Genomic DNA, 16,899 nt, shown 5'->3' with positions numbered 1-16,899 from the left:
GCTTCTTATCTTACACCCAAATTATAAGCCCGCAACCAAAACCTCCTGGTCTCCACCAACCGTCTTTGGGCAGACTATCTCCCCAAAGACCAAAGCGAAGAGTCTCGGGGTTATTTTAGATGCACAAATGTCAATGGATGCACAAATAGGATCTATAGTCAGTGGAACTCACCATCTGCTGCCCATGCTTCGCAGACTCATCCCTTTTATCCCAAAGAATGACAAAGCAGTGGTACTTGGAACAATCATTAATTCACGACTGGACTACGCAAATTCGCTTTACATAGGATTACCACAATTTCAACTTGGGCGATTACAACTGATCCAAAACACGGCGGCAAGGCTGATAACAGGAAAAAAAACACTGGGAATCCGTTTCTCCTTCGCTGAGGAGCTTACATTGGCTAACCGTAAAAAATTGGATCACGTTCAAGACCCTTTGCCTCACCCACAAATGCGTGCATAGAGAAGCTCTGCAATACCTAATGGAGAAAATAAATCATTACACACCAAACCGCAGTCTTCAATCAGCCAACAAAAACCTCCTCCTCATGCCCAAAGCCCGGTATAAATCCAAGGGGGATCAGAGATTCGCTGTCCAAGGGCCTCGGCTATGGAATGCTCTACCAATCAACATCCGCCTGGAAGAAAATTACCTGACTTTTAGGAAAAAACTCAAGACCTTCTTCCTCTTTTAGCAGATGATCAAAGCTCGCCACAGCGCCTAGAGGCGATTCAGTTCGCATTGTGCGCTATACAAGTATTTCATTCATTCATCCATTCAAACGTGGCAACAGTTTTAGTGGAAACAAAAGGCGTAGATCAGTTGGTACTGATCCCACGGAGCCACCAGCGCGTCTGACTTGTCTGCCCATGGATCTCTTGTCCTAGACACGAATCTCTGTACCTTCCGATTCAGACGGGAGGCCAGTAGATCCACATCTGGTGTGCCCTACCTCAGGCACAGCAGCCTGAACACCTCCTGATGCAATGCCCACTCTCCTGGGTCCAGCATCTGTCGACTCAGATAGTCCGCCTGCCAATTTCCCACCCCTGGGATGTAAATGGCTGATAGGGCTGGTACACGTCGCTCTGCCCACCGAAGTATGTGAGCGACCTCCCGAGCAGCGGCTGAGCTTCTTGTTCCTCCCTGGTGATTTATGTATGCCACAGCCATGGCGTTGTCCGACTGTATTCTGATCGGACACCCTTGAAGACTCATCGACCATGTGTGGAGGCACAGTCTGATCGCTCTCAATTGGAGCAGATTGATCGGCAACTTGGATTCCTCCATCGACCAAAGGCCCTGAGCGGACTGAATCCCCATCACTCCACCCGTGCTGAACGTGCTGGCTTGTGGGACCCAAAAGGGACCGGAACATCAGCAGAGGAATCCGCTGGCTCTTGAATCTTCAGGGTATCACGCACAGCTGTGATAAGTGCTCCAACAAGTGCCTTGTCGTGCCCGGACCCAGACGGGGAATCATCCTCACTGTCCTGGTCAGCCACGTCTGATAGGTCAGAGCAGGGGTCTCCAGCCGTAGCAGGGCCCAAGTCTGCATTAGAGCTCTCCCCAGAGGACGGGGGGCAGGGGCCTCTTACGTGCACCTTTCCTGCCACATGCCGCCTCTATCTTAGCAACATAGGAGTCAAGGAACGCCGTCAGGGTGTCCATGCGCACCGCACTAACCGCAGGTGACCCAGTTGCTATAGCCTGGATTTCGGGGGAAGAAACACTAGTTTCTGAAGCCATACTGACCCTATCCTGTCTGCCACCTGCAAGGGGACTTAGGACAGTGAAGGTCCCACCCTCCTGCTGCCGCCGCGTGGGGGGTGGGGGGGTACTTAGTGCTAGACTCACTACCCTGGGGCGTTCTGTGAATGCCAACAACAGTGCCTGTAGTCTCTAGGAGGTTCCCAGTTGCCGAGAGGAGAAACAACTGTGTCAGCAGCAGCAGCTCCAACAGTGATGCAACAATCTGCAGAACAGCCTCAGTGTTCAGCACAGAGCCATCCAGTGTCCTACACACACAGTGGACACAGGAAGTAACAAGTGAAAGCACATGTCATGCTGTCACAAGAGGACAGCGGTGAAGGAAGCATTCAGGCTTTAATAAAATGGCCGCCAATGTAATCAATAGGAGTCCTAAGGAAGATGGCTGCTGAAGCTCACCAGGAGAATCTATCGCTTTCCCAAATCCAAGATGGCCGCCGAAACGGCACCATGCGGTGAACAGAGCAAAAATAAACCCAAGCTGCCTGCTGACAGACAGACGACCTCCACAAAACTGCTTTTTGGGACCCTCAGACCTGGACCAGGACTGAACAGCAGCCACACAGAGCCCCCACAGGTGAGAAACAGCGTCCCGCACACACACATACACTGCCCGCAGTGCATGCAGACACGCCCCTCAGAGGGGGGAGGGAGGGGTGATAGGGACTTGGGAGGAAGATGAAGAGGTGAGGTAGCCCCCGAGTCGACCCCCCAGAGAATGCCCAGCTGCTCACCCCACCGAAGCAGGGAGAGCCGTACTTACTAGTCCTGAAGAGCTGGGAGGCATTCCATCACAGACCTACTCCTGCGCAGTTACAGGGTAGCTGCTGGCCTCGGTATACTGTGATCCAGACATCAGTAGCCCAGTCATATTTATACCCTGGAGCATTGAAGCTCGATGTCCGGACTGGGGAGACTACAAGGATATCATTAACCAGCCTGTCACCCAGCCGTCAGTCGATAGAAGATCTCAGGATCTCTCCTCTTGTGCAAAAAGCAGCAAACCTGCAGTGAAAATATGGACTATGGACCGAGAGGCCCGCAGGGTTTCCTAGGTCATTCTCCTTGCTAGGCAAAATAAAAACTGAAGCTGCTAGCAGCAGGAGGAGGGGGCAGGATTAAAGTTATGTGTATTGTGTAACAATTTTGCCTAGTTTGTCCTATATATCACACACAAATCTTTCCAACTAGTAAATTAAATATCAGAATTAAAGGGTAGCAATATTAGAATGAGTATGGCTGAGAAGATTAATGCTGATTCCATATCTTGGTTGCAGGTTTTGTTGTGCCAGGTACAACAGGAGATTCCAAGCAGACATCATGATTAGATGTCGAAATTACTCCAAATGACTTGACCAAGTTTTTTGCCTATATATTTCATATAGCCTTCGGTTAATTATTTTATAATCTACATGGAGCTAACAGATGTGGTCAGGAAGTATTGTTTTATAATGTCCAATGACCTATACCACATTTGGAGTTATGTAAAACCATTTAAACCAACCTTTTGTCCTATCTCCAGTCCTTGACATCTGTTTCTCAGCTTCCTTATAACTCTCCGTTAGTTTACTCTAGAAGCAAGCAATAGAATTTTTACTAACAGGCTATATTCCTCCTATATAAAAAATCAATAGATAAAATAGAATATACAGTGATTTAAAAGTGTTTTAGATATATAGTATATGTGAATATGATTAGCTTAATGGATAGAAAACTATTGTTTGTAGTTTTGTGCATGCAGACATCCATCATGTACAGTATACATGCTGTAAAGTGACTGTGCTTTACTGATTTTATTGCTTTCTTGTGCATGTAGCACACATCAGCTGAGGCTCACTGAATGCTGTAAATGATTAAATCTCTGCAGTAAGGCTCGATTCACACTAGCACGTTTTTTGATGCATTTTGCATTTTGCAGAATTGCAAGGAAACTTTTTAACATGGGTTCCTATGGAACATGTTCACATCAATGCATTTTTGTGCCTCTGCATTTTTGGAAAGGGTCGGGGACTTTTTTTCATGCAAAATGCAGCGTTTTGCATGTAATAGAAGTCAATGGACCTGCATCAAAAACGCAAGTAGACACAGGACAGTGGAAACAGGAAGTAACAAGTGAAAGCACATGTCATGCTGTCACAAGAGGACAGCGGTGAAGGAAGCATTCAGGCTTTAAAAAAATGGCCGCCAATGTAATCAATAGGAATCCTAAGGAAGATGGCTGCTGAAGTTCACCAGGAGAATCTATCGCTTCCCAAATCCAAGATGGCCGCCGAAATGGCACCATGCGGTGAACAGAGCAAAAATAAACCCAAGCTGTCTGCTGACAGACAGACGACCTCCACAAAACTGCTTTTTGGCACCCCCAGACCTGGACCAGGACTGAACAGCAGCCACATAGAGCCCCCACAGGTGAGAAACAGCAACCCGCACACACACATACACCGCCCGCAGTGCATGCAGATATGCCCCTCAGAGGGGGGAGGGAGGGGTGATAAGGACTTGGGAGGGAAGATGAAGAGGTGAGGTAGCCCCCGAGTCGACACCCCCAGAGAATGCCCAGCTCAGGTGGCACAGTGGTGTAGTGGTTAGCACTCTCACCTAGCAGTAAGAAGGGTCGCTGGTTCAAATCCCAACCACGACACTACCTGCCTGGAGTTTGCATGTTCTCCCTGTGCCTGCGTGGGTTTCCTCCGGGTGCTCCGGTTTCCTCCCACAATCCAAAGACATGCAGGTAGGTTAATTGTCTTCTGTCCAAAATTGGCCCTAGTATATGAATTGGGACCTAGGATAGTGGGCTCCTTGAGGGTAGGGACTGGATAGGGACAATTGTAGACACTTACTCAGGTTGAACTGGATAGACTGGTGTCTTTATTCAACCTTACTAACTATGAAACTATGAAAGTACCGAGATTTTGCCGCAATTTGTGTTTTGCGTTTTTCTTTTCACTGTATATATCTGGTTGCTAAGCAACCACAGTGTAAAAAAAAACGCAAAACGCGGCAAACTCGTGGTAAAAACGCGTGTCCAAAAACGCGGCAAGCACCGCAAAAAGCACTGCAAAAACGCTCAAAAGCAACATGCATAGATGTGAATCGAGCCTTAGGCTGGATTCACACCTATGCATTTTTAGTGCTTTTTGCATTTTGCAGATTTGCACTACAGAACGTGTTCCATAGGAAACCATGTAAAAAGGACCGTAGTGCAAATCTGCAAAATGCAAAAAGCACTAAAAATGTATAGGTTTAAAGGCAAAGGCTAACATACAGTGCCTTGAAAAAGTATTCATACCCCTTGACATTTTCAACATTTTGTCATGTTACAACCAAAAACATAAATGTATTTTATTGGATTTTATGTGATAGAGGCCAACACAAAGTGGCACATAATTTTCAAGTGGAAGGAATATGATAAATGGTTTTCAATAGTTTTTACAAATCAATATCTGAAAAGTGTGGTGTGCATTTGTATTCAGCCCCCTTGAGTCAATACTTTGTAGAACCACCTTTCTCTGCAATTACAAGTGCAAGTATTTTGCAAGCTTTACACATCTAGAGAGTAAAATTTTTTTCCCATTCTGCTTTGCAAAATAGCTCAAGCTCTGTCAGATTGGATGGAGAGCATCTGTGAACAGCAATTTTAAATTATTGCCACAGATTCTCAATTGGATTTAGATCTGGACTTTGAATGAGCTATTTTAACACACTAATATGCTTTGATCTAAACCATTCCATTGTAGCTCTGGCTATATGTTTAGGGCCATTGTCCTGCTGGAAGGTGAACCTCTGTCCCAGTCTTCTTTGCAGACTCTAACGGGTTTCTTCTAAGATTGCCCTGTATTTGGCTGCATCCATCTTCACATCAACTCTGGCCTGCTTCCCTATCCCTGATGAAGAAAAGGGGGGAATGGTGTATTCACGGTGACTTTTTTTTGGTCTCATCTGGCCAGAGCACCTTCTTTCATGTTTGCGGTGTCTCCCACATGGCTTCTCACAGACTGCAAACGGAACTTTGTATGTTTTTTTTTAACAATGGTTTTCTTCTTGCCACTCTTCCATAAAGGCCAGATTTGTGGAGTACATGACTAATAGTTGTCCTGTGGAAAGATTCTCCCACCTGAGTTGTGGATCTCTGCAGCTCCTCCAGAGTTACTATTGGCTACTTCTCTGATAAATGTTCTCCTTGCCCAGCCTGTCAGCTTAGGTGGACAGCCATATGTTGGCATGTTTGCAGTTGTGCCATACTCTTTCCACTTTCAGATGATGGATTAACCACTTGCTTACTGGGCACTTAAACCCCCCTCCTGCCCAGTCCAATTTTCAGCTTTCAGCACTGATGCACTTTGAATGACAATTACGCAGTCATACAACACTGTACCCAAATACAATTTTTATCATTTTTTTTCCCACAAATAGAGTTTTCTTTTGGTGGTATTTAATTACAGCTGGGAGTCTTATTTTTTGCTAAACAAACAAAAAAAATGCAAAAAAAAAAATCATGTTTAACAGTTTGTTATAAAATTTTGCAAACAGGTAATTTTTCTCCTTCATTGAAATACGCTGATGAGGCAGCGCTGGCGGGCACTGATAGGCGGCGCTGGCGGGCACTGATAGGCGGTGCTGGTGGGCACTGATAGGCACAATTAAGACGGCACTAATAGGCACAGATAAGGTGGCACCGATAGGCACAAATAAGGCAGTACTGATGGGCACAGATAAGGCGGCACTGATGGGCAAAGATGGGCACAGATGGGTGGCACGGATGGGTGGCACAGATGGGCACTAATAGGTACCACTGATAGATGGGACTGATGGGCACTGATAGGTGGCTCTGATAGGTGGCACTGCTGGGCACTGATGGGCGTCACTGATGGGCACTGGTACATGACACTGATAGGCACGGATATGTGGCACTGTGTGTGCGAGGCATATTCTGGGCACTGATAGGTGGCACTGTGGGCACTGATGGGTGGCACTTTTTGCCATATTTTAGGTGGCACTGGCAGGGGGCAGGTGAGCACTGATGAGCTGTCCCCAGCTCGCCATGATCGAGACTAATGTCCCAATCACGGCCACCGGTGTTCGGAAAAATACCTGAATACTGGCTCTGTTGTGATCACATGATCAGCTGTCATTGGCTGACAGCTGATCACGTGGTAAGGGGTCGGGATCGACCCCTTGCTCCGATCTGTGATCAGGCGAGTCTCATAGACTCGCTGATCACAGAGTATGCCGCGCGTGCCCCTCTGGGGGCGCGCAGGCCGCTCGTGCACGGGACGATGTCAATAGACGTCGTCCCGGCAAAGCAGGTCCGCGCTGTAGCCGTCATTCGGCCATAGCGCGGGTCTCAAGAAGTTAAACAGTGCTCTGTAAGATGTTCAAAGCTTGGGATATTTTTTAATAATGTAGCCCTGCTTTAACCATGCTGTTTGTTCACTAAGGTTCTCAAACAAACCTCTGAGGACTTCACAGAACAGCTGTATTTATATGGAGATGAAATTACACACAGGTGGTCTCTATTTACTAATTAGGTGACTACTGAAGGCAATTGGTTCCACTAGATTTTAGTTAGGGGTATCAGAGAAAGGGGGGTGAATACAAATGCAGGCCACACTTTTCAGATATTTATTTGTAAAAAATGTTGAAAACCATTTAACATTTTCCTTCCACTTCACAATTACAGTATGTACCACTTTGTGTTGGTCTATCATATAAAATACATTTACGTTTTTGGTTGTAACATGACAAAATGTGGAATATTTCAAGGAGTATGAATACTTTTTCAAGGCACTGTAGAGGAACTGACCTCTCCATATTTCTCCTGCAGCCACTGAATGCCTGCAGGAAGGAGAAGAGGAGAAGCAGGAATTCAGCGGCTGCAGGAGGAATATGGAAACATCAATTCCTCTATATGAGCTGCCCCCCCCCCCCCTCCAATCCAACTTCTTTTGCTGCCTCCCCAGAGCTCTCCAGCTCTCCCTACTGCTCTCCAGACCCCCCCCCCCCCCCCACCACTGCTCTCCAGCCTCCCCGCTCACTGCTCTCCACCTCCCAGCTCTCTAGCCTCCACCCACTGCTCTTCATCTTGCCCCAGTACCAGCCTCCCCCCGCACTCCCAGTGCTCCCCCCCCACCAATGCTTTCTACCCCACTACACAGCATCATGGGCTGCTCAGTCTAAAATGCCTGTGGCTATTTTTTGTCCCAGTCCAGGACAGATTGCACTCAACCCCGAAGTACATTCAAGCTTGTGCTCTGCTCATAGAGGGTAAAGTTAATCAGAAATCTGTGTATAACAACATAATAAAATAGCAGAACAAGGGACTCTTTAGAGTGAAACACCAAGTGCATATCACTTGCAGGACACTGACACACACACACAAAATATATAGTTGAATACATTGATATAATCAAATATCAATGTTTACTAAGCATAAAAGGGTAATTACATTCAGGAAATTCTTACTTTTTGGTCAATGCCTAGATTCATCAGCTTGCCAACATTTGCAGGAAATCCTGTAAATCATTCAATAAAACCATATCAGGGGATTAAACGTGTTTTAATTTGCACATATCCTGTTATGTAGACACCAAAAGCCATGCCTTGCATTCTCCACATATCTTACCTTATTTTTATTATTGTTAAATTTATTGGCAGAATTTTCAGAAACCTTAAATTCTGGTGTACCATTCCCCAGAGACACCAGGTTTTGGTGTAGTCTGGAAAAAAACAAGGCTTGTGTGTATCTTTGACAACTAAACAAAGAGGGGGGTGACGAGTGTATTGGAAATCATTAATTCAAAAATGCTCTCACATAGATCACTCACTGTGTAGGGTATAGTTTCCATAAACCAAAACCATATTGACACTGCAAAACCTGGTATAGAACACCAGAAAGGGTTACTATGGTAACAGATGGATCATAATAGAGTATTTCTTAAAACGTTAATTTATTGTAACAAAATTGTCTGAAATTAGAGTATCAGCCAAAAATAATGACAACTTTACATAAGCAAAGGCTGTCACTGCAACATATGGTGACATGTGTTCATTACCAAATAACATTAGACAAAAACATGACATATAACATAAAACATATAGATGCGTCCTGACACCATGTAACAACACACAGGAGGTAAGCCCGACATAATGACGCCGTGTAATTAACATTATGGTTTAAATCTCAGTAAAGATATATATATATAATAGGGCATACCTTCTGTGTGTGGCCCCCGGGATGGGAGGGAGGAAAGGAAAAAATTGGAAAAAGTAGAGGGAAGCTGGCTGGATGGAACTTAGGCACACGGACTGGTGTGCTTAAATTAGATGGATTGAAAGCAAGGATGATCAAGGTCTGAGTATGGCAAGTGAACTAGTCAGTCCTACTGTATATGCTTTAGACACTGATGCATGAAGAAGTCTCTATACTCTATCCCCATGTTTCTCAACTCCAGTGCTCAAGGCGCCCCAACAGGTCAAGTTTTCAGGATTTTTCCCAGATTAAACAGATGTGGTAATTACTGTGGCAGTGAAACTGATGCAATCACCTGTGCAAAATAACGGAAATCCTGAAAACATGACCTGTTGGGGCACCTTGAGGACTGAAGTTGAGAAACACTACTCTAGGCACAGCTCACCATAAGGATTGAGATCCTGTTATTCAAGTATGGTATACTCTATGACTGTATTGGTAAACAGTCAAATAATGTTCCTCTTGGGAGGCAATCCACATAAATACTAAAGTTGAAACCGCAATGGGTCAGCAAAGTGATGTAGGACAATTGTTCATACTTGCTACTGCAAATGTACCGTATATACTCGAGTATAGGCCGACCCGAATATAAGCCGAGGCCCCCAATTTACCCCCAAAAAAACTGGCAAACTTATTGACTCGTGTATAAGCCGAGGGTGAGACATGCCTGTCCATCCCTGTGTGTCCGTCCATCCCTGTGTGTCAGTCCATCCCTGTGTGTCCGTCCATCCCTGTGTGTCCGTCCATCCATCCCTGTGTGTGTGTGTGTCCATCCATCCATCCATCCCTGTGTGTGTGTGTCTCCATCCATCCATCCATCCATCCCTGTGTGTGTGTGTCTCCATCCATCCATCCATCCATCCATCCCTGTGTGTGTGTGTCTCCATCCATCCATCCATCCCTGTGTGTGTGTGTATCCATCCGTGTGTGTGTGTGTGTGTGTGTGTGTGTGTGTGTGTGTGTCCAGCCTACCTGTGTCCCGAGCCTTTGTCCCGAGCCTCCGTCCCGTGCCTTGCCTCCGTGCCTTGCCTCCGTGCCTTGCCGCCGTGCCTTGCCACCGTGCCTTGCCGCCGCCGTCCCGTCCCGTCCCGTGCCGTGCCTTGCCTTGCCTCCGTCCCGTGCCCTCTTCGTCGGCGGCCATTGTAAAATTCAAAAGCTGCGCCGCCGCCTTCGCCTGTGATAGGCGGAACACTGAATTTCCCAGCAGCCTGTGTTCCGCCTATCACGTACATCGTATCATCCTCGTCCGTAGTACGAGGATGATACGATGTCCGTGATAGGCGGAACACAGGCTGCTGGGAAATTCAGTGTTCCGCCTATCACAGGCGAAGGCGGAGCCGGAGGCGCGGCTTTTGAATTATAGAATGGCCGCTGTCTGTCTGCTCGACACGCTGATCGAGCGGGCAGACAGCGATGACTCGAGTATAAGCCGAGGGGGGCACTTTCAGCCTCAAAAAAGAGGCTGAAAATCTCGGCTTATACTCGAGTATATACGGTACATGAAGATACATAGTAGGTATAGCCCAGTCAGTGTGGTGTGTTTCCTATGGTTGCATCAATGTACCGTGCCTGTAAAAGGTACATTACGGTTCCCATGCTGATGTCCATGAGGGAAAAGAAGCCATCGGTGACCGATCCTGACAAATCCAGTTAGGTTGTCTTCCTTATGTACCTCCTTGTATCCGATGGAAGCAGAACTGAGCTGAGCAGAGCAGAGCCGAGCTGCCACTACCGGTATGTGGTGCGGCTATTCCATACGTCTGGTCCACTCCTATCTCCCAGACTCAGCCGGCTATCCCATCTGAACGGGGCATGCATGAATGGCATCATGTGATGTCATGACATTGATGCAACCATAGGAAACACCACACTGATCAGGCTATACCTCTAAAGCTGATGGCAGACATGAAATTAAGGGTGTTGATGATCATTTGCGGCACAGTGGTGTAGTGGTTATCACTCTCACCTAGCAGTATCAAGAGTCACTGGTTCAAATCCCAACCACGACACTACCTGCCTGGAGTTTGCTTGTTCTCCCTGTGCCTGTGTGGGTTTCCTCCGGGTACTCTGGTTTCCTCCCACACTCCAAAGACATGCAGGTAGGTTAATTGGCTTCCGTCCAAAAATTGGCCCTAGTATATGAATGGAGACCTTGGATTGTGGGCTCCTTGAGGGTAGAGACCAATGTGAGTGTGCGATGTACAGGGATAGGGACAATTGTAGACACTCACTCAGGTTGGATTGGTGTCTTTATTCAACCTTATTAACTATGTAACTGTCATGTTTGTGGAAACCTTTACTGCATATACCAAAGTATCTTCAAAACTGCTACTATCTCTATCTCTATAATAAGCTGTAATTTCTGTACTCCACAATACTCCCCCTGGTAAACTGTGCTCACCGTCTAGTGCCCCCCCCCCCCTTCAACCTACTAAACCCTGAACATCCAACCTCATAGCCCTTTCTGTGCCCAAATAGGCACTTTTTTCTGGTTTACCTGGAGGAAATTTATTTTAAATGCATACCAGAGCTGGTTTGTGAAGACTTTGCAGTCAGTACAGCAACATTTGTTTTATATGGAGATACATAAAATCCTTATTGTAGGGTTACAGTACATGCATCATAAAATATTGTAACAGTACGAGGGCTGTACAAAAGGTAATGCAAAAGTGGGCATAGCTTTTTAATTAACTTTCATAGGCTGTTCAAGTTTCATGTGTTGGTAGAGTTTCTCTTCCTCTATGGTTACCCTTCTTTTTCACTGCAGGTACACAGGGCCGCCATCAGAAATTTTGGGGTCCCTTACACAGTTTTAGGCCTGCCCCCCCCCCCCACCCCCGGACCTGACCATCAACATTCCATAGGGCCGGCCCACGGGCAATCCCACTGAGTCCCTTCCCATCTCCTCCTCTTTCAGTCTCATTTCCCTGATCCCATGTCCTTCTCCTCCTCCTCCTCCAGTCCCATCATCTCCATCCCACATCCTCCTCCTCCAGTCCCATCTCCTTCATCCCACATCCTCCTCCTCCAGTCCCATCTCCTCCATCACACAACCTCCTCCTCCAGTCCCATGTCTTTCATCCCACATCCTTCTCCTCCTGCAGTCCCATCTCCTTCATCCCACATCCTCCTTCTGTCCCATCTCCTTCATCCCACATCCTTCTCCTCCTCCAGTCCCTTCTCCTTCATCCCACATCCTCCTCCTGTCCCATCTCCTTCATCTCACATCCTCCTCCTTTCCCATCTCCTTCATCCCACATCCTTCTCCTCCTCCAGTCCCATCTCCTTCATCCCACATCCTCCTTCTGTCCCATCTCCTTCATCCCACATCCTTCTCCTCCTCCAGTCCCTTCTCCTTCATCCCACATCCTCCTCCTGTCCCATCTCCTTCATCTCACATCCTCCTCCTTTCCCATCTCCTTCATCCCACATCCTTCTCCTCCTCCAGTCCCTTCTCCTTCATCCCACATCTTCCTCCTGTCCCATCTCCTTCATCCCACATCCTCCTCCTGTCCCATCTCCTTCATCCCACATCCTCCTCTTCTCCCATCTCCTTCATCCCACATCCTCCTCCTGTCCCATCTCTTTCATCCCACATCGTCCTCCAGTCCCATCTCCTTCATCCCACATCCTCCTCCTGTCCCATCTCCTTCATCCCACATCCTCCTCCTGTCCCATCTCCTTCATCCCACATTCTCCTCCTGTCCCATTTTCTTCATCCCACATCCTCGTCCTCCTCCAGTCCCATCTCCTTCATCCCACATCCTCCTCCTCCAGTCCCATCTCCTTCATCCCACATCCTCCTCCAGTCCCATCTCCTGAATCACACAACCTCCTCCTCCAGTCCCATCTCTTTCATCCCACATGCTTTTCCTCCTCCTCCAGTCCCATCACCTTCATCCCACATCCTTCTCCTCCTCCTCCTACAGTCCCATCTCCTTCACCCCACATCCTTCTCCTCCTGTCCCATCTCCTTCATCCCACATCCTTCTCATCCTCCTGTCCCATCTCCTTCATCCCACATCCTCCTCCTGTCCCATCTCCTTCATCCCACATCCTCCTCCAGTCCCATCTCCTTCATCCCACATCCTCCTCCTGTCCCATCTCCTTCATCCCACATCCTCCTCCTCCTGTCCCATCTCCTTCATCCCACATTCTCCTCCTCCTCTAGTCCCATCTCCTCCATCCCACATCCTCCTCCTCCAGTCCCATCTCCTCCATCCCACAACCTCCTAATCCTGCAGTCCCATCTCCTCCATCCCATGTCCTCCTCCAGTCCCATCTCCTTAATCCCACATCCTCCTCCTTCACCAGCCCCATCTCCTTCATCCCACATACTCCTCCTCCTCCAGCCCCATCTCCTTCATCCCACATCCTCCTCCTCCAGTCCCATCTCCTCCATCCTACATCCTTCTAATTCTGCAGTCCCATCTCCTCCATCCCATATCCTCCTCCAGCCCCATCTCCTTCATCCCGCATCCTCCTCCTTCTCCAGTCCCATCTCCTTCATCCCACATCCAACTCTTCTTCCAGTCCCATATCCTTCATCCCACATCCTCCTCCAGTCCCATCTCCTTCATCCCACATCCTCCTCCTCCAGTCCCATCTCCTTCATCCCACATCCTCCTCCTCCTCCAGTCCCATCTCCTTCATCCCACAGCCTCCTCTTCCTCCAGTCCAATCTCCTCCATCACACAACCTCCTCCTCCAGTCCCATCTCTTTCATCCCACATGCCTTTCCTCCTACTCCAGTCCCATCTCCTTCATCCCACATCCTTCTCCTCCTCCTCCAGTCCCATCTCCTTCATCCCACATCCTCCTCCTGTCCCATTGCCTTCATCCCACATTCTCCTCCTGTCCCATTTTGTTCATCCCACATCCTCCTCCTCCTCCAGTCCCATCTCCTCCATCACACAACCTCCTCCTCCAGTCCCATCTCTTTCATCCCACATGCTTTTCCTCCTCCTCCAGTCCCATCTCCTTCATCCCACATCCTCCTTCTGTCCCATCTCCTTCATCCCACATCCTTCTCCTCCTCCAGTCCCTTCTCTTTCATCCCACATACTCTTCCTGTCCCATCTCCTTCATCCCACATCCTCCTCCTGTCCCATCTCCTTCGTCCCACATCCTCCTCCTGTCCAATCTCCTTCATCCCACATTCTCCTCCTCCTCCAGTGCCATCTCCTCCATCCCACATCCTCCTCCTCCAGTCCCATCTCCTCCATCCCACATCCTCCTCCTCCAGTCCCATCTCCTCCATTCCACAACCTCCTAATCCTGCAGTCCCATCTCCTCCATCCCATGTCCTCCTCCAGTCCCATCTCCTTCATCCCACATCCTCCTCTTCCTCCAGCCCCATCTCCTACATCCCACCTCCTCCTCCAGTCCCATCTCCTCCATCCCACATCCTCCTCCTCCAGTCCCATCTCCTTCATCCCACATCCTCCTCCTGTCCCATCTCCTTCATCCCACATCCTTCTCCTCCTCCTGTCCCATCTCCTTCATCCCACATCCTCCTCCTGTCCCATCTCCTTCATCCCACATCCTTCTCCTCCTCCTGTCCCATCTCCTTCATCCCACATCCTCCTCCTGTCCCATCTCCTTCATCCCACATCCTCCTCCTCCTGTCCCATCTCCTTCATCCCACATTCTCCTCCTCCTCCAGTCCCATCTCCTCCATCCCACATCCTCCTCCTCCAGTCCCATCTCCTCCATCCCACATCCTCCTCCTCCAGTCCCATCTCCTCCATCCCACAACCTCCTAATCCTGCAGTCCCATCTCCTCCATCCCATGTCCTCCTCCAGTCCCATCTCCTTAATCCCACATCCTCCTCCTTCACCAGCCCCATCTCCTTCATCCCACATACTCCTCCTCCTCCAGCCCCATCTCCTTCATCCCACATCCTCCTCCTCCAGTCCCATCTCCTCCATCCTACATCCTTCTAATCCTGCAGTCCCATCTCCTCCATCCCATATCCTCCTCCAGCCCCATCTCCTTCATCCCGCATCCTCCTCCTTCTCCAGTCCCACCTCCTTCATCCCACATCCAACTCTTCTTCCAGTCCCATATCCTTCATCCCACATCCTCCTCCAGTCCCATCTCCTTCATCCCACATCCTCCTCCTCCAGTCCCATCTCCTTCATCCCACATCCTCCTCCTCCTCCAGTCCCTTCTCCTTCATCCCACATCCTCCTCCTGTCCCATCTCCTTCATCCCACATCCTTCTCCTCCTCCATTTCCTTCTCCTTCTTCCCACATACTCCTCCTGTCCCATCTCCTTCATCCCACATCCTTCTCCTCTTCCTGTCCCATCTCCTTCATCCCACATCCTCATCCTGTCCCATCTCCTCCATCCCACATCCTCCTCCTCCAGTCCCATCTCCTCCACCCCACATCCTCCTAATCCTGCAGTCCCATCTCCTCCATCCCATGTCCTCTTCCAGCCCCCTCTCCTTCATCCCGCATCCTCCTCCTTCTCCAGTCCCATCTCCTTCATCCCACATCCTTCTCCTCCTCCTCCTGTCCCATCGCCTTCATCCCACATTCTCCTCCTGTCCCATTTTGTTCATCCCACATCCTCCTCCAGTCCCATCTCCTCCATCACACAACCTCCTCCTCCAGTCCCATCTCTTTCATCCCACATGCTTTTCCTCCTCCTCCAGTCCCATCTCCTTCATCCCACATCCTACTTCTGTCCCATCTCCTTCATCCCACATCCTTCTCCTCCTCCAGTCCCTTCTCTTTCATCCCACATACTCTTCCTGTCCCATCTCCTTCATCCCACATCCTCCTCCTGTCCCATCTCCTTCGTCCCACATCCTCCTCCTGTCCAATCTCCTTCATCCCACATTCTCCTCCTCCTCCAGTGCCATCTCCTCCATCCCACATCCTCCTCCTCCAGTCCCATCTCCTCCATCCCACATCCTCCTCCTCCAGTCCCATCTCCTCCATCCCACATCCTCCTCCTCCAGTCCCATCTCCTCCATCCCACATCCTCCAAATCCTGCAGTCCCATCACCTCCATCCCATGTCCTCCTCCAGTCCCATCTCCTTCATCCCACATCCTCCTCCTCCTCCAGCCCCATCTCCTTCATCCTACATCCTCCTCCTCCAGTCAAATCTCCTCCATCCCACATCCTCCTCCTCCAGTCTCATCTCCTCCATCCCACATCCTCCTCCTCCAGTCCCATCTCCTTCATCCCACATCCTCCTCCTCTTCCAGTGCCATCTCCTTCATCCCACATCCTCCTCCTCCTCCAGTCCCATCTCCTTCATCCCACATCCTCCTCCTCTTCCAGTCCCATCTCCTTCATCCCACATCCTCCTCCTCCTCCAGTCCCATCTCCTTCATCCCACATCCTTCTCCTACTCCAGTCCCATCTCCTTCATCCCACATCCTCCTTCTGTCGCATCTCCTTCATCCCACATCCTCCTCCTCCTCCAGTCCCATCTCCTTCATCCCATATCCTTCTCCTCCTCCTCCAGTCCCATCTCCTTCATCCCACATCCTCCTTCTTTCCCATCTCCTTCATCCCACATCCTCCTCCTGTCCCATCTCCTTCACCCCACATCCTCCTCCTGTCCCATTTCCTTCATCCCACATCTTTCTTTTCCTCCAGTCCATTCTCCTTCATCCCACATCCTCCTCCTGTCCCATCTCCTTCATCCCACATCTTTTTCCTCCTCCTGTCCCATCTCCTTCATCCCACATCCTCCTCCAGTCCCATCTCCTTCATCACACATCCTCCTCCTGTCCCATCTCCTTCATCCCACATCCTCCTCCTGTCCCATCTCCTTCATCCCACATTCTCCTCCTGTCCCATCGCCTTCATCCCACATTCTCCTCCTGTCCAATTTTCTTCATCCTACATCCTC

The 16,899-nt window shown here is 49.1% G+C and overlaps 1 protein-coding gene across 1 annotated transcript in view; it reads right to left on the bottom strand.

Moving 5' to 3' along the window:
• Positions 1-16,899, bottom strand: part of LOC143984007 (uncharacterized) — a 114,939-nt gene that overhangs the window by 46,719 nt on the left and 51,321 nt on the right. Inside the window, exons 8-9 of the mRNA XM_077484253.1 lie at positions 8,237-8,286; positions 3,279-3,345 (exon numbers count right to left, since the gene is read on the bottom strand). Of these exons, the coding sequence (XP_077340379.1) occupies positions 3,279-3,345; positions 8,237-8,286 (117 nt within the window). The remainder of the gene's footprint in view (positions 1-3,278; positions 3,346-8,236; positions 8,287-16,899) is intronic.

This window comes from Lithobates pipiens, unplaced genomic scaffold (assembly GCF_037356315.1).
Source record: "Lithobates pipiens isolate NorthernLeopardFrog02 unplaced genomic scaffold, aLitPip1_a1.2 Scaffold_16, whole genome shotgun sequence".
Lineage (NCBI taxonomy): Eukaryota > Metazoa > Chordata > Amphibia > Anura > Ranidae > Lithobates > Lithobates pipiens.
This window is presented reverse-complemented; position numbering and strand designations above follow the sequence as displayed.